The 23,370-nt window shown below is 45.2% G+C and overlaps 1 protein-coding gene across 11 annotated transcripts in view; it reads left to right on the top strand.

Moving 5' to 3' along the window:
* LOC105023134 (microtubule-associated protein 2) overlaps positions 1 to 23,370 on the top strand; it is a 51,341-nt gene that overhangs the window by 21,491 nt on the left and 6,480 nt on the right. For 3 of the 11 annotated variants that reach the window (XM_034289645.1, XM_020042402.2, XM_034289642.1), the window contains exons 3-15: positions 3,753 to 3,833; positions 9,218 to 9,380; positions 10,937 to 11,011; positions 12,294 to 12,548; positions 14,881 to 17,904; positions 18,215 to 18,415; positions 18,684 to 18,908; positions 19,487 to 19,542; positions 19,834 to 20,037; positions 20,274 to 20,391; positions 21,228 to 21,284; positions 22,516 to 22,675; positions 22,849 to 23,017. In XM_034289645.1, coding sequence (XP_034145536.1) covers positions 9,230 to 9,380; positions 10,937 to 11,011; positions 12,294 to 12,548; positions 14,881 to 17,904; positions 18,215 to 18,415; positions 18,684 to 18,908; positions 19,487 to 19,542; positions 19,834 to 20,037; positions 20,274 to 20,391; positions 21,228 to 21,284; positions 22,516 to 22,675; positions 22,849 to 23,017 — 4,695 coding nt within the window. In that variant the 5' untranslated portion in view covers positions 3,753 to 3,833; positions 9,218 to 9,229. The remainder of the gene's footprint in view (positions 1 to 3,752; positions 3,834 to 9,217; positions 9,381 to 10,936; positions 11,012 to 12,293; positions 12,549 to 14,880; positions 17,905 to 18,214; positions 18,416 to 18,683; positions 18,909 to 19,486; positions 19,543 to 19,833; positions 20,038 to 20,273; positions 20,392 to 21,227; positions 21,285 to 22,515; positions 22,676 to 22,848; positions 23,018 to 23,370) is intronic. The other 8 variants (XM_034289646.1, XM_020042405.2, XM_034289644.1 and 5 more) reach the window with 8 other exon arrangements.

The raw sequence follows: 23,370 nt of genomic DNA, 5'->3' as shown, positions 1-23,370 counted from the left end.
CCAGTGGAGCTTCTTTGTGGCTTAGATGCACTCCCTTCTTATTGACAGTCTGTCAGACAGACCTCTATTCAAAAGGCAGCCCTGGATCCGTGTTGGTCACTGCTCATAGATAGGCAGAGAGGCTTTATTATCAACCCCTCTCAACAGCAGTGTTTTCCTCTCATCCCCCCAATCCCTTGGTGGTTTAACTCTGGCTGGTGGTTTGATGCATTAAACATGCGTTCTGGGCTATGTGGGTTTCTGCGTGTGCGTCTGTATTCACACATTTCTTTGGCGTGTGTGCTGGTGTGTATGCGGGACTGTGGGACTCCAGAGTGTGTCCGTCAGGAGGAGGTGGCTAACTGACTGAATTATGTAGGAGAAATGTGTGTGTGGGGGTGGGGGGAGTGGAGCTAAGGAGAGGAAGCAGCGTCTCTGTGGAGAAAACCAAAAAGATTGACGGTACCCCGAGGTCTATCTAGGTCTATCTTGATTCATTCTTCTTCAAAGGCTATTGAACTTAAACCGGTAAGTTCATCGCTGTATTTCGTTAATATGAAATATCATGTATATTGGTAATTCTAAAGCACGGGACAGTGTTGAACAGGCGATGATGATGATGGTGAATACTGTGGATGATGATACCGCCAGTCTCGAGCTGTGTGTGTCTATGGAAGTATTCTTAGCCTGTTTCAGAGTGAACGCTCTGCAACAGTGTCCTCAGCCTGCTCTTTAGGCCACTCCTTCAGATTAGAGTCATTTCCTGTGCTTCTAGACAACCAATGATGATCAAGTGGTTCAATCTGTGGATTAGGTCACTCGCTGACCTTTCTCGTTATTACTTTCCTGCCCACCCTTCGTCGCTCTCTTTCTGTTTCCATGCCTGCTCTATCTCTCGCTATTTCTATGCCTCCATTATTAAGGTCACCACGCAGGCTAAACCAGATGACAACCGCTCGTTCTACCTGATTGCAGGCCAGGAGCCTGGAGCTCTTCCATGCCATCCTTGATCCAGTCTGGATGTGGTGCATTCTGGGAAGGGGACTTTGTCTGCTTCTGTGATCAGCACTTGTCATGGCTGCTCTGGGCACAGATGTCCCCAAATCCCTTTACCCCTCCGTGTAGCCAAGCTCCACAGCCTTCTCCTGCTGCACAGCTTCCAGCGTGACCTCATCGCTCCTACCCTCTCACATTGAGAGGCCAAGTCTTGCAGCTCAGATAAATCACACTCCTCACCCGTTTCAGGCGCCAGACACGCATACACACAGAAACACACACACATATTCAGAAGAAAATTCTGCTCCTGGCCTTCAAAGATCTCCTGTAACATGAACAGGATGTGCACTATTGTAAATACACCTTACTGGACCCAGAGCGGTCAACAACACGCCAACCTGCATTTCCCCACGCTTCTCAGATCCTGGGCATATTATTGATGCTGATGAGTCTGGGAATGGTTACGAAGCCATTTCCAAGCAGTTCAAAGTATAGCATTCCCCTGTCCAATGGATCTACAAATGTAGGAAAATTCCAGACCACTGGCAATCTGCGTAGGACAATCCTAACGAAATTGTGGGGGCTTGCCACAAAGCCATCCAACATGACACAGTTGAATCAATGCTGGATAGAAGAGTGGGCAGAAATTGGTCCAAGTCGATGTAAGGCTGATGGACAGTTACAATAAACGGCTAAATGAAGTTAGTTCGGACAAACAGAGCAACCGCGGTCATTGTAGCTGGTCTTTCACCAATTTTTTCTGCACTGTAAAATTGCATTAATGGTTATTTAAATTGCATATATGGGTTTCAAAGATCTCTTTTCTTCGTGTGATTTGTTAAGTTGGGTTACCTTTATTAATGAATATGGTTTATTCATCGGAAATCATTCTTAATTTAGCTCAAATATCTTTGTATTGAAATATATTATAAAAAAGAACGTACTTTGTTTTACACATGACTTTACATCTGCCAAAGATGTTGGGACACGTGAAATGTTTGAGGTGTATTACCCCCATGCAGAACAGCCAGAGTCAAACGGATAGAGACTCACAACTTGACCCACTGTCCCACTCTGCATGTTAAGTAACTAGCTTTGGGGAAAACACTGAGCCGCTTAAATCCTCCACCTGTTGGGGTCTGCCCAGAACATTAATCCAACTGTCGCCTGTGAGTGGATTGCCCTAACTTACACCACCTATTGTCAGTAAGAGGTGGCCACTCTGTTGTGGAAATAACTTAATGGCGATCTGGCAACAACAGGGATTAGTGTTCTTGTTAGTGGTGAAGTTTAGATTGAATGTTGTGTATGTGTGCGTGCATTTCTATGTCTGTTTTGCTGGTTGCGCTTAAACCACACTATTCTCCACAGCCCTGGGAATAAAATAATCTTGACGAGGCAATATTTTCCCACACTTCTTTGCAAAAGCGCTCCAAATCTGTTAGATTGCGAGGACATCTCATGTGCACAGGCCTCTTCGGATCAGCCGACAGATGTTCAATTGGATTCAGGTCTGGGCTCTGGCTGGGCCATTCTAAAACGTTAATCTTCTTCTGGTGAAGCCATGCTTTTGTGGATTTGGATGTGTGCTTTGGGTCGTTGTTGTGCTGAAAGGTGAACTTAATCTTCAGCTTTCTAATGGACGCCTGAAGGTTTTGTGCCAAAATTGCCTGGTATTTGGAACTGTTCATAATTCCCTCCACCCTTACTAAAGCCCAGATTCCAGCTGAAAAAAACAGCCCCAAAGCATGACACTGCCACCACCATGCTTCACTGTGGGTATGGTGTTCTTTGGGTGATGTGCAGTGTTTTTTTTTGCACCAAACATACCTTTTGGAATTATGGACAAAAGGTTCAACCTTGGTTTCATCAGACCATAACACATTTTCCCACGTGCTTTTGGGGGACTTCATGTTTTTTTTTTGCAAACTTCAGCTGGGCTTGGATGTTTTCTTTGTAAGAAAAGTCTTCCGTATTGCCACCCTACCCCATAGCTCATTCATATGAAAAATACGGGAGTTTGTCACATGTAGGACACAGCCAGTACTTGCCAGATATTCCTGCAGTTCCTTTAATGTTGCTGTAGGCCTCTTGGAAGCCTCCCTGACCAGATTTCTTCTTGTCTATCCATCAATTTTGAAGGGAGGTCCAGTTCTTGGTAATGTCTCTGTTGTGCCATATTTTCTCCACCTGATGATGACTGTCTTCACTGTGTTCCATGGTTTATCTAATGCTTTGGAAATTCTTTTATACCCTTCTCCTGACTGATATCTTTCAACAATGAGATCCCTATGATGCTTTGGAAGCTCTCTGCGGACCATGGCTTTTGCTCTTAGATGCAACTAAGAAAATGTCAGGAAAATCCTACTAGAACTGCTGAACTTTATTTGTGATTAATTAGAGTCACTTTAAATGATGGCAGGTGTGTAATGACTTTTATTTAACATGAGTTTGAATGTGATTGGTTAATTCTGAACACAGCCACATCCCCAGTTATAAGGGTGTGTGCACACTTATGCAACCAAGTTATTGTAAGGTTTTATTTTTCATTTTTCCCCCTCTAAGATTTCAGTTTGTTTTTCAATTGAATTGTTCACATTATAGGTCACATTAAAAGTGGAAAATGTCCTGACATGATTTATCTTTGCCTCTTTCTTTTACATCACAAAAACCTGGCATTTTAACAGGGGTGTGTAGACTTTATATCCACTGTATAATATTGGTTGAATGCCTAAAATAGAAATGTAACAAACTTTGTTGTCTCTCCCTGTCTATAGGTGTGACCAAGAGGTGTTCTTCATCAATCCTCTGATTTCTGCTGTTGTGTTAGGAGACAAAGTCAATCAACATCATAACAGGTAAGACCAGGGACAACAGACACTTGGAAAGGCAGCTTGAGCTGAAGGTTACATTTGAGTGTTTGAGCAAATCCATTTAGCAAATGCTCCACTTGTTGTCTCATACGACTCAAAATGACTGGTTCAATTAAGTGGCTAAAAGGTTTTATTACTAGAATTCTCACAATGCACTGTGGTATGTTCAACACTTGCTCTCCCATGATTCATCCGACTTATGGTTTTAATTTATCTGTTGAAGTGGCTGAGTGCTGTAGTTACCAGGGAATAAAAGATGACAATAAAGTGAGTATTGTGGGTAATTTAGTCCTTGATAACATGAAAGGTATTAGAGGAAATAGAATGTACTATCCCTTTTAATAGTGGATCCTGTTGGCTCTTAATCTTCATTTATTTGGTTGAGGATCCATTAAGGTTTTATTAATACCGAATTACACATTTAGTGGCACTTATTAATAATTGAACTGATCAATTTAGCTATTTTAGCTCCTGTATTGCTTCTTCTGGACAAATAATTAATGACAAATACATTCTGGACACTTATGTTTATTCTGTCACCCGCTAACAGGAAACGGTCCAACCTGACTAATGAGATTTTATGAAAAGTCCAGCCTGATCAATTAGAGTGGAAAGAAACAAACCCCCGCCTGGCCTCTCAGAGTTTATAAACAGTCCAACCAGTGAGGCCAATACTGGCTTTATTCCCCACTGACCAGCAATAGGATATGATTGATTTATTGTTAGGCATTTATGTAGCATAACATCCCTTTGTGGGACTGTGAAGGACATGCCTTTTAGGGCATTTTCAAGTCCAATGTGACATGTGGCCACCAACTCCTATTTGCTTGCACACACACACATATTCATGTACATTTTACTCATTAATCTGACGCCCTTATTTACAGTAGTGAGTGCATTCAATTCCGACCTGGTCCCACAACCTCTAGTGATCCAAGAGCCGTTCTCTACCAACTGAGCAACATGGGACTAGAACTTAGTTAATGGGCAGTAGGTCTCAGTAACTGTCAGCCTAATAACTATAGTGAATAAGGCTGTTAGGTTTTATGTGTTGGGTCTTTTTGGGGTGGCAAGCTCCAGCCTGCAGTATGTGTCTGACCCGTGTGTCTGGCTGGCTGACTGCAGCTTGGAGACAGACGTCTGCAATGCAGCAAGAAAAGGAAAAAACGCCACGCCGCTCGGTGATGATGTTAAACCGAGGCTGTGTTTATTAGCGAGAACATGTATCGAAACAGAATGAAGCAGACGGGTAGTACCTGGACATGTATATAATAATAACATCATTTTCGTTTTGCTATGATACATCGTTCTGAACATGACCCAAGTCCAGGGGCTTCATTTCACCCTCTGATACACGAGGTGGATGTGATTTACAGTGTAATGCAATGCACAATGGTGTATTGGCCCATGGGAGGATGGATTGCATCGGTGATCAGGTACTCACAACCACTTAGTGGAGGCCTTTCAACCATGCGTAGACTGTGTTAGTACAGTAGGGGCAGTAATTGGGGCCAGACATGGTGCATCTTTTCAGATATCAGCGCTCGTGACTGTGCCTCGTGCCTGCCCACGTGCATGAGATTTTCCTCTCCTAAAGTGGAGCAACGGTTAAGTAGAGGCGCGCCCCGAATCGTGACAATTTCATCCACTTGTTTTTTTCCCCTGGTCTGAAAAAATGGGATAAGAGCTGTCTGTTCGGTCAGCACGCAGGGAATCTGGTCGACCTGCCCTCGTGCTTTCTACAACCACAGCCTATCCTGTTCAGTCAATACTGCTGCTTAGCAACGGTTCGACCTGTCCCACTGCACAGGATGACTGTGCGATTTTGGTATCCACCGTGAATTGTAGCGGACTTCCCTTTTCGACATTCTCAATGGAAATGAATGGTTGAATGGATGGATGATGGATGGATGAACGGAGCCTGGGAAATGCAAACAGTCTCTCATTCGGAAACGACATGATGAACATGATTAACTCTGCGATACTCAGGATACTACCTTTACATGTCACATAGTTGTCCAGGATTTATACAAACAACCCAGTTCACTGAGTTTAATGAACCTTTCCTCCTATTTGGCCTCCCTGGCCTCCAGCTAATGGTGTAGCCCAGTGCCTTCTCTTCTGGTCAATGGCTTCTGTGGTGAGAGCTAATGACAGGGTCCACTGAGTCAGAGTAGGGAAAAACCAGTCCAGAAACCAGTCCAGGGCTTAACTAAATCAAGCGTTCAGTCTTTAAGACGGTCACACCCGTATATCCTCATCCCAGCTTGGAATATTAAGACATCATCCAAAGCGCTCAACTCAGATTAGAACAGATTGGATAGTCTGAGTGATTCCCAACCTTTTTCGGTTCCCTTGCCGCAGTGTGAATTTTGTTCTGCCGGGTCCGCCTCTATAGTAGCCCGTCACGTCAATTTGACCAGGAACTCTATGGGGTAACGGTGTTCTCAAGTCCCTGTGTTGATAGGCCACATATCCTCAATGGTCCTATTACCTCTGGTTGGAAACCCCTGGTCTAACTGTTACAAAAGGTGATCCTGTCAACTCCTTTCATTCCTATCTACAGTGCCCCCAAGGTTTGGTCTCAGTAAAGAAGTCTCGAGGACTTCTCTTGTACAGTGCACACCCTCCGCTAGAGCACTGCCTTGACAGCTAACTCCGCCGAGTCACCAGAAGCGAATGAGATGGTATTATGCACGCTCTGAAGCTATAGCCACACAGGAATCAAACTGACCTATGTCCTTGTTATCCCGCCCTCTGTGCCCAAACGGTGTCCTCACTAAACCCAGGGATTACAGGGGCAGGAGGACCTGAGCCACTGCGATTGGCTGGCACCGGCAGGAGCGCTGTGGCGGGTGACATTCCGACGGGGCAGAACCCAGGGAGGCGTGATGATTGACCCAGTTTGGGAGGGGTGCAGCGGGTGGGTAGGGGCTTATAGAAGATGGAGAAAGTGGAACGGGGGAAAGGAGGATGACAGCGAGGGGGTGGGTGGAGGGGAAGAGATGAGAACAGAGGGGTAGAAAAATAATGTGAAAGGGGGAGTGATGGAATGGAGTAGCGATGTCAACCGAAGAGAGACGGAGAGTGGGATGGTGGATAATTAGGCCCACTGACCTGTGTAAAACTCATGGAGCACTTGAGGCACGAGTCGCGCCACACCCAAGATCAGGCCTCCGGAGCCCTAACCAGCCATCTCTCCTTCCCTCTCCCTCTCCAATCCCTGCCTCCCCAGGCTAGATTTGCTGGGCCACGATAGCTGGTGTGCATGTTCAAACCAGGGAGAACACGTCAGTGTTAGAAGTGATAGGAGAAGACATTCTCCTCTCCCCTGGCCTGCACACTGGCAGAGTTGTTTACTAGTGGTACACACGAATGTCACAACAACAGAGATGACTTGAAAATCTCCAGCCGAAAACGATTTCAGCGTTACGATCGCCCTTTTCATGTGTGCCTGTTCCCATCCCGAGGGATATTTTCTCAGGGAGTAATGGAAGGAAAATAAGGATTTGATTGTAGGTATTTAAGCTTGCAAAATAAAATGTCCTGTTTGCACGAGACCTTGCGTCGGAAAATCACTCCGATACTTTCACACTGAACCAGTGTCATCGTTCCAACAAAGCAAATTCCACACCTCACATTGAAGCCAGAGCAAAAGATTAAAAAAGTATTTCCTCGGCATGTCAATGAGTTGCTAATTCCCTCATCAGCAAAGCAGTGCCCTGGACTCGCACCTGGGCTAGACATGCCTCGGCTTAGATTCCCAGCTCAGTTCAATGTGTCAGTCTCTCTCTTGTGTGTATCTCTTCCCTTTCTCAGTCTCTCTCTGCCTCTCTGTCTCTCCCTCTGTCTTCTTCTCCTCTCTGTCTTTCTCTTTCAAAGGTGCTTGTCTTGTCTCTGTGTTTTTTCCATCCCATCCATGCAGATATTAGCTTACTTAACCACGAGGTCCGCAACACTGCTGACACCCTGGCCCGCGGATATCCGCAGAAAGCGGAGAGAAAACCCAGAGGGAAGGTTCTGAGAAAGGATATGAAAGAGGGAAGAGGAGAGAAAGAGGGAGCGAGCTAGAGTGCCCAGGGAGCGAGAGAGAGGGGAAAGTGAAAGAAATGGAGAGACGGGGAGGGAGAAAGAGAGACACGGATGGAGAGGGAGGGAGTGCAAGACACGGTAAAAGCTGCAGGTAATAGTCATGCAGGTGGATGGGGTGTGTGCGTTCCTGTCAAGGTTCTGAGAGACGTGTCAGACCCATCTGCGGGACCCCCAACTCATTTGGCAGTGCCTGTTGCCATGGTAACCGCCTCATTCCGGGGCCCCTGGAGGCCCGCTGGATAATGCGCATGAATCTCACCGGAGAGTGCAAGAGACAAATCGAACAGACAAATTACTCTTCGGGCTCCCAATTGAGTTACGATGGTCACAGGGGCCAGCTAATGTGTTTGTGGCTACGTGTGAACACTGTCTGTTATTTTCAATAAACAACTCAATATTAGATGGCAGATGGTACAAATAAACCCTTGGCTTTGCTTCCGATTAAATTCTTGTCAAGTCTGTTCAAATGCAGATTTTTGTAGATGAGGCAGGGAATCGGAATGCAAGCCTGATTCCTGTTAATTTGAGCATTTTAGGGAGTTTAGAGTATGACCGGTGGTCTGTTATTTCATCATAATTTTATTTGGTTCCCTGTTAGCTTTCGCTGAAGCAGTAGCCATTCTTCCTGGGCTCCAAGCACTGGTCGTTTCTATTCATGTCCTCCTGCTTTACTTGGTATAACCCCTCCCTCAAACATATCTCATCCTCTCATACCCCTCTCCCTGTCTCGCCCAATGGGATGTTGTTCGGACCGAAAAGACATATCCTACATGTTCTGGTTGGGTAAAAACTGGTGCCCAGCCTCCATCTAGTGGCAGACTTCCAGACGTTAGCCTAGGGCCTGGTTTACGGGTAATTCCTTTATCATCATGAATCTTGTTCTGGAGGAATATCTGCCCTCAAGGCAAAAATGATGTGATTGGTTAACTCAGGAATGCACTTTCGGAGCACGGGATTGAGACGTGCACTCTGCCCTCACCAATTGACTCAAATAACGACATCGTTTTAACATCGGCCTCCAGAACAAGATGCAGAGAAGATAATGTGCTCCTAGGTTTGCCAACTATGTGCCCGTCAGATTATACCTAGGAGACCAGAACAGGGTCTTGGGGGGGATTGTGTAATACTGCAGTGTCATTTACTGATCGATAACAGCCATCCTTTTTTATCGCCCTAATCTTTCATCGTTCTCTCTTTTTCTCCCACTCCTCTTCACCCCTCTTGTTTCCCTTCCCCTCTCTCACCCCTGTCGCTCCCCCTCTCCCTGCCCTCTTCAGTGTCCCGTTGGCATGGCAGACAGTCGGCATCCCGAGGACAGTGGCTCCTCTCACTGGGGCCCGCCCACTAACGGAACCCAGCACCAATCAGCCGGCCACGGAGAGAACGGCTACTCCTCCCACGGAGAGAACGGCTACAACGGAGGACACGCGGGAACGACCGGTGAGAGCGGGGCGTACCCTCGGGCCCGGGGTTCCGTAGCCGACACGCATGCAGACTGAAGGGGGTGGGGGTTGGGGTTAGGGTCACGACACGACCTAGCTTTCCAAGGAAATGGCACGCGGCTGTAGGTTTTAAAAGGGACATCGTAGGGGTCAGAACTCTCATTTGAAGCCTTCCTTCTTGAATTAGTGAATCCCCAGGGTTCCGAGTTCATCTGTCCATCACTTGGTCAGTTATTAACAGATCCACTTCAGGGGGCTTCATGACCTCTCAGGAACCGGGGAGAGTAAAGTAAAATGGCCGTCGGGGTTCGTCGAACCAGTGGACCCAATGTCCTGTAGGGTGGACACTGGCGGACGCTGCTTGTGTGTGTATTCCCCACGCATGTGTGTAAGTGTGAGTGTCTGTGTATTTTGCGTGTTTGCGTGTGTTTGTCCACATCCAGATCCAGCGTTAGCCTGTGTGGCTGAGACAGGGACAAAAGGGGCATGGCTTTGCTCACGCAGGAGCAGGATAAGACTCACGGCTCCGCTGGGAGACTGACCCCAGGCAGAGTTCACTAAAATACCCGATTCACACTTCAAGAAATAGTCTCGTCCTACCGGGTTTAGCCAGACATGGTTTTCACATCCATCATAGTTGCTGAGCTGGCCTGGAAAGAATAAAGCCAAAAATGAAGCGTGAGCATCGGCTTCTGATTAAGGTTTCCTGTGGCATGATTGTTGTGCTGACATGGTCACACCTGGCTATAGTGAGAAGTCGTGTCAGGGACCTGGGAAATACTGCAACTTAAGGTGAGTTGTCTTGTCAATCCTCTTTCCCTGGCTGTGCCATTACATCATCGTTGTTCGGCTCTGTCGCTGTTAGGCTGCTGATTAGTCTATAGGGAAGGATGCCATTTTGCCCGTGCCTCCACCAGGTGCTGTCTGGGGTTGGTACATCCACGTACACGTCCGATTTCAGGGGTGTTACGTATGTTTCCCTAATCCATCAAACTAGTGGCAGGGCGTCCGTGTTGTAGTTTTTGGATCCCGGTTACTATTAGGGTTGTTATAATACCAACAGGTAAATTCACTCGTAAGTGCAACATGGATTTTAACATGGATTTTAACTCTTATGTTAATGTGGAATATTTGTGATTTAATATTAATAGTACACATTTACAGTCTTTTTTAATAAAAACCTTTTTGAGATACCGTTGTTTGCTGTTTCATCCTTTGATAGAGAAGGCTGAAGGATAGAGGAGAGAGTTTTTGCCACAAGAGCAGTGAGTTTGATTTGAAGCCGTGCTGCTGCAGTTCAGATGCACCGATGGCAGCAACGTAGAGCAAGGACCACCCAGGAACACGTGTCTCTACAGCAAATCACTGAGCCCAGTTTATCAGTCTAAATTGGAGACTCTCTGCTAGAGTGACTCAGCAAAACAACCCCTCACATGATCCAATAATAGAGACACAGCCCAAACTACCCAGGACAGTGCTGTTGACGTTGTCCATTTCTCAATGTTCCCATCATACACGTCTGGCCTTCCCTGTCTGTCTCTCTTCCTGTCACAGTGGAGGACACTGCCAACCTGCCTCCCTCCCCTCCCCCCTCCCCGTCCGCAGAGCAGATCGGACCGATGGAGCAAGGTAAGCTCACGGACGGACACACACACACACACACACTCAGTCATACGCCCTTATACAGGGTGATGGGATGAGTGTGTTTGTGACAGAAGTGATGTGTTGCATATCAGATAGGAGGTAACACACACTCCTCCACCTTCCTCCGGATGATGACAGTGACTCGGGCCACTTCCCTGACTGCCTGGCTCTTCTACTCTTTCCTCTTTTTCATTCGTCATTCATGTCTCTCTCTTGGTCAACCCTAGGTTCTTTACCCACCCACTAAACCCCACCTATTTGTGTAATTTGTCTTCTGAAATGTTAACCTTAAATAATGACCAAGAAGTTGTCTTCATTTAAGGTCAGATTCAACAGCCCAAAATATGGCTGTTGAATCTGACTTTGTGGCTACAGCATTTCAGTCTGGGCCTATAGTGGCAACTGCATTTTTCTTGGAAGGGATAGATGTTGGTTGATCCCTCTGTCTTTGTTTGTTTTGTGACTCCTTGTCACTCAGCACCCTAACGTTGTTCCCATCATCCCTCAGTTCTCTTGGTCTTAGTAGATCGCTGGAGTGTAGACCATGCCTCTCAGTTTTCAACTTCCACCAAACACTTTAATACCTCACCCAGTTTCTGTTTGTGAAATTGAACCTCCTTCACTTTACCTACTTTTTTGAGTTTTCCTTTTACTTACTGTCTCTGTCTCTTTGTCTCTTTTTTCTCTGTCTTTCTCTGTCTCTTTCTGTCTTGCTACTTTTGTTTCTCACCTGTTGATTTAAGCTTGCTGTAGATCACAGTAGGGCTTTCAGCTCTCCTTACATTCAAAAGCACTCCTATACCAGGAAACAATTTAAATATCAAATGTTTCCAAATAATTTTTGTGCTCCAAATATTTTTTCAAATGTACTTGAGGCATTCAAATACTTTTCTTATTCTAAAAGGAATTTTCGAATGCACACGTAAACTCTGTTCCCTATGACTTTATGCTAATCACTTTATATACATTTATGGAATTACTTTTTAGTTTCTCCCTTCACAAGACCAGCTTTTTCCTTTTAGGATCCATTCAAGAATCTACCTAAAATTGCTAGAATTCTTACAGGAGATCACACAATAGGTTTATTCTTTTCTGTCTGCATGCCTTAATGCTTTAAGGATAAAACACAACATTTTGTATAGATTAGATATTGCACTGTAAGTCATTCCCTTCAACAGAGCTGGAAGTGTCTCATCATTGTTGTCCCATCATATACCCTGTACGTTTCTCATATCCATGTTCTTGTTCTGTCTATGTCTTCACAAAGAGGAGAGACTAGAGGTTGTTCCTAACCCCTCAGAGGAGGAGGAGGAGGTGGAGGGAACCCAAGTCACAGCAGCTCCTGAGATGGAGCACCCAGGTGAACAAGGGGAGGACTCTGATGAGCAGCCCACAGATATGCTCTTAGAGCAGGCTGATATAGTAAGCGAGCCCCAGGCTTTGGCCAGCCCGAGGGCTGAGACACTAAAAGTCCTCAACGGGGGGAGTCACCTGGCTGAGTTGGAGAAGCCATCAGAGGAAGGTGTGCTTGTGTGTATGTGTTTGTGTGTGAATGTGTTTGTGTATGAATGTGTATGTGTGTGTTATCTTGTGCTCAGTATGTATTGCTGTCTGCATGATTACTCTCCTGTTTCTCTATACTCCGTCTGCTGGCATAAGGTGCAGTCGCTGTTTTGATGTGATGGCTGTGATGTGGAGGTGGTTTCGTTCGCTGCTTCGTTTCTTCAGCTCTTTTGCACTACTGGTTTTGTAGCTGCTGCTGTTGCTGCAATGTGAACTCACTAGCACATTTATATCATGTACTTATTTCATGGGCAGGCTATTCATTTTTGTGCTTTCATTGATCCAACATTTTGATGAGGCTACTAGATCACTTTTGACTTCTCACATGCTCAGTGTTTTTTGCCAGCTACATTGCAAATGAGACGGTCAGTGTTCTAAATATAAGGTGTGTTGTATTGTAAAGATTCATTGTGAATCTGTTGTTTTTTTTTCACTGGATTTTGTTTTTGGCTTTTGGTAATTTATCTCTGTATTATTTGCTTTCAGTTTCATGTTACTGTCATTTCATCAGAAGTGAATGTAAACAGATCGTTATGTAGAATGTACAAGATGTCTTTGTTCTCGAAGGACCTACGTTCCATCTCCACCACACTCCTGACACTAAATGATTCCCACCATCATGAATTGATTATTTTGTTGTTGTTTTTTACAGTTTCAGTTGAAAAAGAACAACTGCATGTCAAGGGTTCACAAAAAAATATTTCCACCCAGGGCCCCCCTTTTCCAGATATTTTTTTTATGAGACATTGAGAAAACCCACATACTCTATGGGTATAATTTCTCTCGTTCTCTGGAATTGTACAGCTTTTTTCTTACCAAAGCCATTGTGTATTAAGTCAATGGCTTTCATTCGTGATGGCCATTCGAGGCTTCATTAGCGTTATTTTAGCAGCACAATATTGGCAGATTTTTCTTTTTATCACAATAAAAAACATAATTGAAATGTATAAGGCAATGTAGTTAACAATCTAGTCTGTGAAAAAGAACAGACAAGAATAACATTGGAACAGACATTAAACATAAAATGTACAGATCAGACTATATTGCCTTATATATTTCAATGATGCCTTTTATTTTGAAAAAGTTAATTTGAGTTAGCACTGCTAGCATAATATCCTGCTGCTAGAAGAACGATAATGAAGCCTCAAATGGCCATCACTAGCTGCTATTCCTCTGCTAGGGCTCCCGGCAATCTCATAATATTGTAGTATCCCTGAACTAGCTTGCAGCAATCGAACAGTTAAAGGCTGATTAGTTGACGAGTAGATTCAAGTGTGCTAGCCTGAGAATACATCTAATACATTGAACAGCTAGGGAGCTTTGAGAAGTACTGACCTAAGTCATTGCATATTTATGTGTTGTTAAAGATTGGCATTGAATCCAAAAATGAAAAAAAAAAGAATAAGTATTACATCAAGGACCAGCTCCCTGGCCCCATGATTTCCTCACATATTCTTTATATAGCAATTACAAAAAATATTATTATTGTATTATCTGTTTATTCACCACATACTTTAGGCTATGAGGTTCATAAGGTTGACCTAGTAGATACTCAAACGGCTGAAACCTTTTTGAGTAAGCTAATCATATTTACTGGCACTAACTAGAATGACCGCCGTGCTACGCTGTATTATTTCTTTTAGCTTTAGGACACTATCTGCAAAATTTGACTCCAACATTGGTATATGGGGATTGACTGGAAGCTAACTCTACATTTGAATTGTTCTAGTGGCTGCCATATCCCTCATGTGCCCTCAGATGCTAAGTCTGGGGGGCCTCCAGATATATATATTTTCAATGCACGTACCTCTGTGCCAGATGTCTTGCTTTTATTTGAAACATTTAAGTACTATAAGAAATATAATTACTTTCCATTACTCCATATGAACACAGACATTGTAAATAGTTTATTAGTTTTTAACTAGTTGGTTTAAGAAGTACTATAATACAGGGGAAAATGTTGTGACCTTTAAAATAAATTATTTCAGATTAATAAAAAAAAAAAACATTAAAATCATGCTCATCATTCAGTCATTGTGGCTGCATGCTATCCCATTGTCATCTGCTATGTTCATCTGACAATCATAAAATTGCACTCTGCTGCATTCATGCTCCCAGTGCCCAAAGTTAGTATGCTCTGTGCTGTATATTGTGCTTGACGGACAGCTGTCCATATGATTAGGGCTTTGCTTGTCTGTGCCAGTTTTAGCTCGTGGAAACTGCAAGGAAAGAAAGCAAGCTAAGCTAATGTAAGTCATCAACAGCACAGACGACTGCAGATTTAATTGCAGGCCTGCTGCTGAATCCCGAGAAGCTTCCTTCTTGTGATGCTGCCATTGTACAGGATAATCCACGGGGGCCGACCCCACCGGAAACCCTAGTGACTCCCGCCGAAGAAAGAGAAACATCAGAGGGAGCAGAGACCACTGTGTCAATCTCTAAGTCCTCGTCTGGTTCCCCTACAAACAGTGATCAAACCGATCCAATCAACACTGAACATGCAAAGACAGGTCGGCCATTGGTGGAACCAGAAAAGAGGCAAGGAACTGGAAAGTCCCCTGGTGTGGTACCTGAGATGGAATACATCCCAGAGCCCAAGACCACGGCTGAGAAACAGCCCTCTGTTGAAGAGCTTGACTCTGTTCCTATTTCAGCAATATACATGCCCCTGAAAGATTACATTGAGGAAGAAGAGGAAAATGATGACCATGTCATACCCAGTGAGTTAGCAGCAAATGCAGAGGGTGTTAGTGACAAGAAAGACATCAAATCAGAGAAAACAACTAAAAAAACTGGCCCTTGTTTGGCCACAGACAGGCCACTCTCATTTGAGACAAAAGACACTCCTCAAAGTGGTAATAGTGAAGGAGAGGAACTAAAGCAGGAAATACAAATATCTGTATCTGACAATTTAAAAGACAAACTGAGTTTAAAAGATAACTCTGAAATCTCTTCAAACGAGGAAATTGGAATGCGTTCCAAAGATGTGTCGGGATTGACTTCAAAGGATGAGTCTGGAATGACAGCCTACTTTGAAACATCTAAACAAAGCGATACTGAAAAACCAGAAGAACATGCTGAAGGTTACTATGAGCTCAGTAATGTCTGTGAGAAAACACCATCAGAGAAGGTTCTCAAGGCCAACTTTGAAATTAGCCATTTAACAACAGAACCGACAAAGTCCAGCACGATGTTGACCAGTGACAGTTCAGTGGATAAACTAGAGGATCTCCCTAAGAGGAAGGATGTGTGTAGTAGTTTGTCACCTGGAAAATTGTCATTGGAACAAAGAAGTCTCTCCCTGAACTTTACTGTTGGGTCAGTAGGTGAAGCAGGAGAGCAAAGCCAGCCAACGCTTCCAGCTGTTACAGAAATCTCTTCAGGAGGTCTAGAGGAATCCATAGGTTACATTCCTCTAACCAACCCATCGCTGGAGAGCCAGATTATTCTTATGACTCCTGAGATAGCTCTACAGGGCTCTACCACTGAAGCCCCGGCTGATTCACCTGAAGAAACAACCTCAAAGACACCACAGTCTTCTGAGGTTTCACTCTCAACCATGAAGCAACACCTCACGCATTTGAATGACCCATCCACTGACCTTCCTGAGATGCTGGACTTAGCTGGTGTGAAACCCAAACTGACCCTGGAAAAGAGGGAGGTGGAGCGGCATAATAGAAGGAGATCGGTCCCTGCCTGTCCATCTGCTGCTCTTGTGGGCAGTTCTCTGGCAAAGCTGGTGCTGGGAAATCAGCAGGCACCAAAGGTGGTAGGTGGAGGAGAGAGCCAGCAGGAGGAGCTTGGTTACTGTGTGTTTAGTGAGTACTCTGGGCCTATGCCCTCGCCAGCTGATCTACGCAGCCCTGTGGGCTCCCCACACCAACGTTTCCCCACGGTAACTGAAGGGGATAGTGACGAGGAATTGGGAGTCATTGCTTGTGAACAAAAGGCTGCATTGCAACAACCAAACCAGAGGGAGGACATTGACAACCCAGAACCTTCTCTGAAAAAAGACAAAGAAATAGAAAGAAAGGATTTGGTTGTAGGAACAGTTAAGACAACTTTGATGCTTGAAAAAGCTGTCACGGTAGGTGTCAAACCAGATCGCCTGAGGATCCCTGTGGCTCCATCCAAAGATAAATTGACAGAGTTCAGACTAGAGAGTGGTCTTCCTGGGGACCTCAAAACTGAAGCTATTCCTGAGGTGGAGTTAGAGCAAGACCTCTCCAGAGAAGCCTCTCCCATACCACCAGACTTTGCATTCACTTTTGCCACTGAGATGAAGGAAGCCCAGCTTTGTGCAACCACTGAGTCTCATGCTAAAAATGTTGTGACTTTCAAAGGAACCAATGCTAAGGAAACAAAAGCAGAGGTGGGGTCGGCAAGGACTGGGAAATGTCTGAACACTGGCCTTGAAAATCCAGAGATGAAGAAAGTGGAGGAGAAATCAGACACAGTTGATATAGAGACAAATGATGGTCAAGAAACTGAGAGAGAAAACACAGAAGGCCCCATGACATCATCACCAGATTCATTGGTGCATATCATCAATGCCCAGGAGAAGCGTGAAAGCAAACTTGAGGTTGTACCAGAAGAGGCTGACATTCCAAAAGAAGAGGCCAGGCCCAAACCTGGAGAAACATCACCAACCCCCTCAAACGCAAGCACTGCTGATGTTGAAGAATCCACAGAACAGCTGGATAAGAAAAGTCCAGAGAAAAGAATATCTGTAAGTTCTCCAGTTATAGTCATACCTCAGGCACAAGTTGAGGAAGAGGAGGAGGATGATGATATAGAAGTAGCTGAGGAAGTCTTGGAGGAAGGTGAAGACCCTCATTTTCTCCTGAAGGTGAAAGAGCAGGAGAGTCACCATGCAGAGGAAGAGGTGTCAGAAGAGGTGAGGGTGGTGGATGGAGTTGAGGAGGCAATAAAAAAGCCTGAAGGCCTGGGGTATGCTGTTCCTGGTGATGACCAATCATGTGACGCTACTGCACCTACGATCGATGAATGGGATTACGCTGATCACATGACTAATTTATCTGCCTGCTCAGACAATGACCACGCACAAACCTTAGAGGGAAAAGAGGAAGAGAAGGAGGAGCAAAAGTTTGTGAAGGACGATGACAAAGAAGAGGTGGTCAAGGGGACGAAAAAGTCTGGCGAGGTGGAGGTGGAGTTGGAGGTTGACATGAAAGTTTGCAGTCCAGAGGAGACAGAGACCTCAGACTTACTGCAGAGCCAGACCCCAGCTCAAGACGAGACCACCATGGATGTCTCCATGTTAGACACCGACAGTGGCTGGGTGGATTCTCAAGGTATTAGTCCCAAAATGTGCATGCAAATACTGCCAGAGATGAAAAATGCTATGACCGTTATATCTGTTTCAATTGAGTAAGCCATCCATTTGTGTTACAGTATCTGCCAAAGCTTGTGCAAGGCTACTTTACTTGGACAAGCTTTGAAATTGGACTTTAAACGACAATGCACAATTTACATGGTGGAAAACTTGAAACGTGCATGAAACGTAGATGCCATTTTATTTATTAGAGCAATGTGGAAGAAGGCTCATACGAGCCAGTTGTGTGCAGGCTTTACCCACATGTCCTATCTCATCCTGTTCTGCAGATGACGACAGAAGCGTAATAACAGAGCAGATTGAAGCACTGTTGACAACGCAGAGTCCTGCAAAGACTGCCCTGGCAGAGAGACCCTCTAAAAAGAGACCCTCCGGCGTAGGTCAGGGACGGGTCACCACACCTGAGCGCAAGCCTCCTCGCAGAGAACCCATCAGTCGTCGTCCAAGGGAGGAGGAGAAGAAGAGAAAAGGTTTTTTAGCACTCGATTTGTTAGATTGCCTGTGTTTCCGCACTGCGCTGTTTATCTTGGTCACAACTGCACTGTAATGTTATGTCAAAAAGAAAAAAATGACTCTTGGTTGTAAGTTGTATACGGCATTGTCGACACCTTGTCAAGGTCTTGAGACCCATACCTTGTTTGTTACATGGAAATGTTACAATGCTTTTAATGTGAGGAAAAAAAGACATTCCATAATATTTTTACTCCTTTTCTTAACCCTGTCTCTCCTCTTTGTTAGTGGGGACTAAAAGAACTGAACAGTGTAAAGTATCAGTCCTCCAGAACCGCTCTCCCACTCGAAGGAGTCTAGTCAAAGCTGCTACGTTCAGACAATCTAGACCTCCTTCGCACTACGCCTCTGCTAGACACAAGCCACCAGGTGACCTACTGTTCTCAAAAAAGGGAAACCAATGCAATGTAGCTGTCCAAAAGCCTCCTGTGCACTGCAGACCCATCACCAAAGGTTTTTCTTGCTGTTTTTTCCTTTAGGTGTATCCCAATGTATTATTGGTCATCATTTTTTCTTTTGTTTTATTGTCAAGAATCATGTTACCCTACCATAATCCAAGCTGTAAGTCCCATGTTTTGGTGAATATAGTTGTGGTTTTGTTGTGGTTTTGTCTCGAGCCATACCTCGCTTGCTCTTCTCTCGGGTGGAAGTGACTGGGAGGTGTATGGTTTGCTGCTCTGTGAACTGAAAAACGTCTGAATGTAGTAGGGAATTGCGTCCTTCAAGGTAATGAAATGAGAAGGCCTCAGTTGTATGAGGAGGTTTCTGGTTCAGTGGTTATTAAAGATGGAAAGAGGACTGCGTGTGTGTTTGAGTGTGTGAGATTTTTTTGTGGGTTGTATACCGATCTAGACTATCTGGCACGCTATTCATTGCTGTAGCTGTGGGTCTGTGTGTGTGTGTGTCTGTCGGTGTGTGTCTGTGTGTCTGTGTGTGTGTGTGTGTGTGTGTGTGTGTGTGTGTGTGTTGGCTGATATCGCCCTCTGCTGGCCCATCTCTAACACCTCACTCTACATTTTTCTTCACTTCAGCTACGGAGGCCCGGCCTCCACTTAGTGTGGCCCAACAATCTCGGGAAAGGACCTCTGTGAGTAATATTCCTGCTTCCACGCAGTCCCCCATCCATATGATTATTTTAAATTTCATGTGCATCTCCTGAATGCCGCATTTTTCCTCATGTTCCATTTTCCTTCCAGTCACTTAAACAATCTGTTGAGCTCATGTCGCAGAACCCTCCCACTTTCTTCTGACCTTCATCCAGCCCCTGTGTTCACACCTTTCTCAGAGCATGTCTCACATCTGTCCTTCTTGTGCACCACTCTGTCTATCCTGCATGTCATCCATCCATCCCGCCTGCGTTGCCATGGCTACCGTCCAGAGCCTCACACGCACTGCCTTAAAAAATCACAGACTAACCCGGGGGTTAGAGGACCTACCCCCCAGACCCAACTCTGCATGTTCCCTCACTAAACGCAAACCCCTAGTGGAGAGAGAGCTATATGGGCCCCGCCCCTCCTCCGCCTGCTCAGGCAGACACTCCCCCTCCCCCGCACTGCAGAGGCGGGGACGCAGTGAAAAAAAGGTAAGGAGGGGTAAGGAAAGGAGAAGACATGGTGCCTTTTAGAGTAGTGGCCTCCCTCTGTCCTCATACAGTCTTTATAGCTGTGCTTATTAACTATCAATGTCGCAGTTGTTCATTTGAATTCTCAATTGTTTCATTTTAGTCCTCTGTGACCAAGTGCTGGCGGCAGGTTACTGCCAGGCCGATGGTGTGTGTCTGTCTGCGAGGTGCTCATTCATGTCTGTCGTGTGTTACAGGAGGGAACCTACCGCAGTCCAGAGAAAAGGTCCTCCCTGCCCAGGCCTGCCTCCTCCCTGCCCCGCCGGGCACCTCCAACAGAGCAGGACACCAGCCCTGCCCCCCGCAGGCCAACCTGTAATACCCCACCCACCATCCACACGCACACACACACACACACACACACACAACTCTTCAGACAGATGACTTATGGTAACCAGTGCTATCTCATTTTGCCACAGCCATACACTTAACCTCTTCATCCCGAGGCTCCCCATATACGGGGATCTCCAACAATGACGTAGTATGGTGTTTAAACGTGTGAATACCTGAGTGTGACACACTACTGGAACGAGGAGCGTCTCAACCGTGAATCTATCAAAACTGTTGTTGCCCAAATGAAACAATATTCAGTACTGTATTTTAAAACCGTGCATGCCCATATGTATGTAGACAAAAAAGATTTTTGTATGAGAAAAAGACGTTATCTACACAAACGTTGTTAGCAGGGATTTCCTGATCTCCTGATCTCAGTTCAAGCAAGCCCTTCAGGCAGTTTGGGCCCACGCAAAGCTAACTGAGGTTGTCGTGTCGGTGGGCGTGCCCTAACACACATAACGGTTGTGTGTCTTCCTGGTTCCAGGGCTAGTGTGGAAAAAAAAGTGTAATGGCTTGGCTTGAACGCCTATGAGGAGGGCCTGACGTGATCATCAACTGTAGGGTTGGGCTGTAGGTAACACTGGATGTGACAAGACTAGATACACGGGAGTTTGGAAACTGTTTGGCGAACAATCAACAATTTGTGATTTGAGCATTATTGGACGCTCTCCTGTCCTCAACTATATTTCTCTCTTTATCCCACAACTATCCTGTTTATTAACCTCCAACTTCTCTACCTACACATAAGCTCCTCCAGTTCTAACTCCCTCCTTCCTTCACCTCACCTCCTCTATCTCCTCCCTCTCCTCTTGTAGCAATTCAAACTGAGCCCAGAGGGGAGTATAGGTCTGGGAGGTCCCATAGCGTCGCAGGTAGATCCAAGATTAGTACATTTTCTCATCAGCACCATTTTGCCTGTCTCTCACTAGCTCTGTTGGCATGCTAATAGGTCAGCCATTTTGTTTTGTGTTTTTGGGGAAGTCAGTGACCATGTTATTGGTCTGTGAATGTATATTATATTCTGTCCCTACACACTCTCACAGTGAATTTGCGCTAAAACATACAAAAATGTCAAGGCTTTCATGCACTTTTGTGCGTTTCAGGGACTGTTTGTGCAAAGATGCCCCATTTTGCAGGCCAGATTTTGTGCGTTTGTGTGTGTTTTAGGGAGACTGGATTTGTGCAAAAATGCTCAAAATGAATTGATGCAATAAAATACTATACTACTGTATGTTTAGTACAGTCACTAGGTACCATAGCAGGCTGATGTAGCTTTAAAGGGTGCTAGGTTTTGATAGAGAATTGTGGATATGAACAGAACCGGCTCAAATGCCAATTCTTACTATTTGAAATCAGTGGCATTTGTTTTTTGTTTTCTAACCTTACCCCTAACCTTAATCCTAACTTCAACCACACGTCATTTGACCGTAACCCTTTTTGTCATCTCAACTTACTTCTAAACTGCGTTTTGTTGTCTATCTTCACCAGAGTATTACGAAGTGCATAGCTTTGTAGTCTATAATTTTACCAGAGTATTACGAAGTGCATAGCTTTGTTGTCTATAATTTTACCGGAGTATTACGAAGCGCAGCGATTCCCTCCATGTAAATCCTTGTTTTGGGCGTCAACATAATCTTTTCACAAATCAGGTGTCACTACAACACACAAAAACACAAAATCCAAAATACTTTTTGATTCCTTTTGTGTGAATTCACTCTGGGACTGTCTTGTCTTTCCTGGCATATGCATCACAATCATTCTGCTTGCTTCAATGCATTTTGGTTGAATTCTACTTCATTGTCTTCTTTGTTAAAATGAAATGGCTCCAGTTGTGGTTGTCAAATGCTGTCATGTGTCAATACTCTACATACAACATTGTAAGACAAAAATAGCAAAAAATAAAGCACCACTTCTCTTTCTCTCTCAGAGTCTTAATCACACTCTCTCTCACACTTTATTTGTGTCTCAGTCTCTGTTCCTGTATCTCTGTCTGTCTCTCACTGTCTGTCTCTTTCTCAGTCTCACTCTGTCAGTCTGTCTCTCTCTGCCTCTCTTACACTTCCTCCCCAACCTTTTTGTAACCTCTCTGTCTCCTCCATCCAGCTGGCACCAACTCGTCTGCCCGTTCCCGGTCGGCCCGGAGTGGAGCCTCCACGCCCCACACCCCTGGCTCCACAGCGGTCACTCCAGGCACCCCTCCCAGTTACTCCAGCCGCACCCCCGGGAGTCGCACCCCCTGCAGCCACACCCCCAAGTCTCTCAGGTTGGTAGTCTAATAGGTTAGAGAAGTGGGCCAGCAACCCGAGGGTCGCTGGTTCAAATCCCAGACCGGAGAGGAAAGCCTGCGTGTGTCTCACAGAGCCTGGCTTCGTAGGGATTAAATGAAAATGACAGTTCCTCTGCGAGACAGTTGACGACCAATTGTCTCCCATTCAGCCTTCTTACCCAAGAAAAGAAGTTTGCTGTGATACGCACACCGCCCAAGTCGCCCTCCACCACACCCAAGCAGCTGCGTGTCGTCAACCAGCCGCTGCCCGACTTAAAGAATGTCAAGTCCAAAATTGGATCTACAGACAACATGAAGTACCAGCCCAAAGGAGGCCAGGTGAGATGAGAAACCAATCAGGGGACATGGAGTTTTATAACAAAGCAGCCACCGGTCTTGTCTCTCTCTCTTTCTCTCTCTTTTTATTCTGCTGTCACTTCTTCCATCTCTCTTGGTCAGTTCATTCCAAAGCCCTCCGTCTGTCTCCGGTCCTTCGATGTCCTCAGTCTCTCACTCCTCCCATGTGTTGTACTACCATCTCTGGGTACACTGACCTTCCCTTCTTATTGAGCGATGTTTTTCTTCCCTCTGTTCTGATTGGTTGAGAGTTGTTTATCTTCGGCCTTGTTTATGGATGCGAGTGATTGGTTAAAGTTTTGTTTGATCTCTGACACGATAATGAAAAGCAGATT

This window comes from Esox lucius, chromosome 22 (genome assembly GCF_011004845.1).
Source record: "Esox lucius isolate fEsoLuc1 chromosome 22, fEsoLuc1.pri, whole genome shotgun sequence".
Lineage (NCBI taxonomy): Eukaryota > Metazoa > Chordata > Actinopteri > Esociformes > Esocidae > Esox > Esox lucius.
The sequence above is the reverse complement of the archived record's forward strand: the minus strand, read 5'-3'. Positions and strand labels throughout refer to the sequence as shown.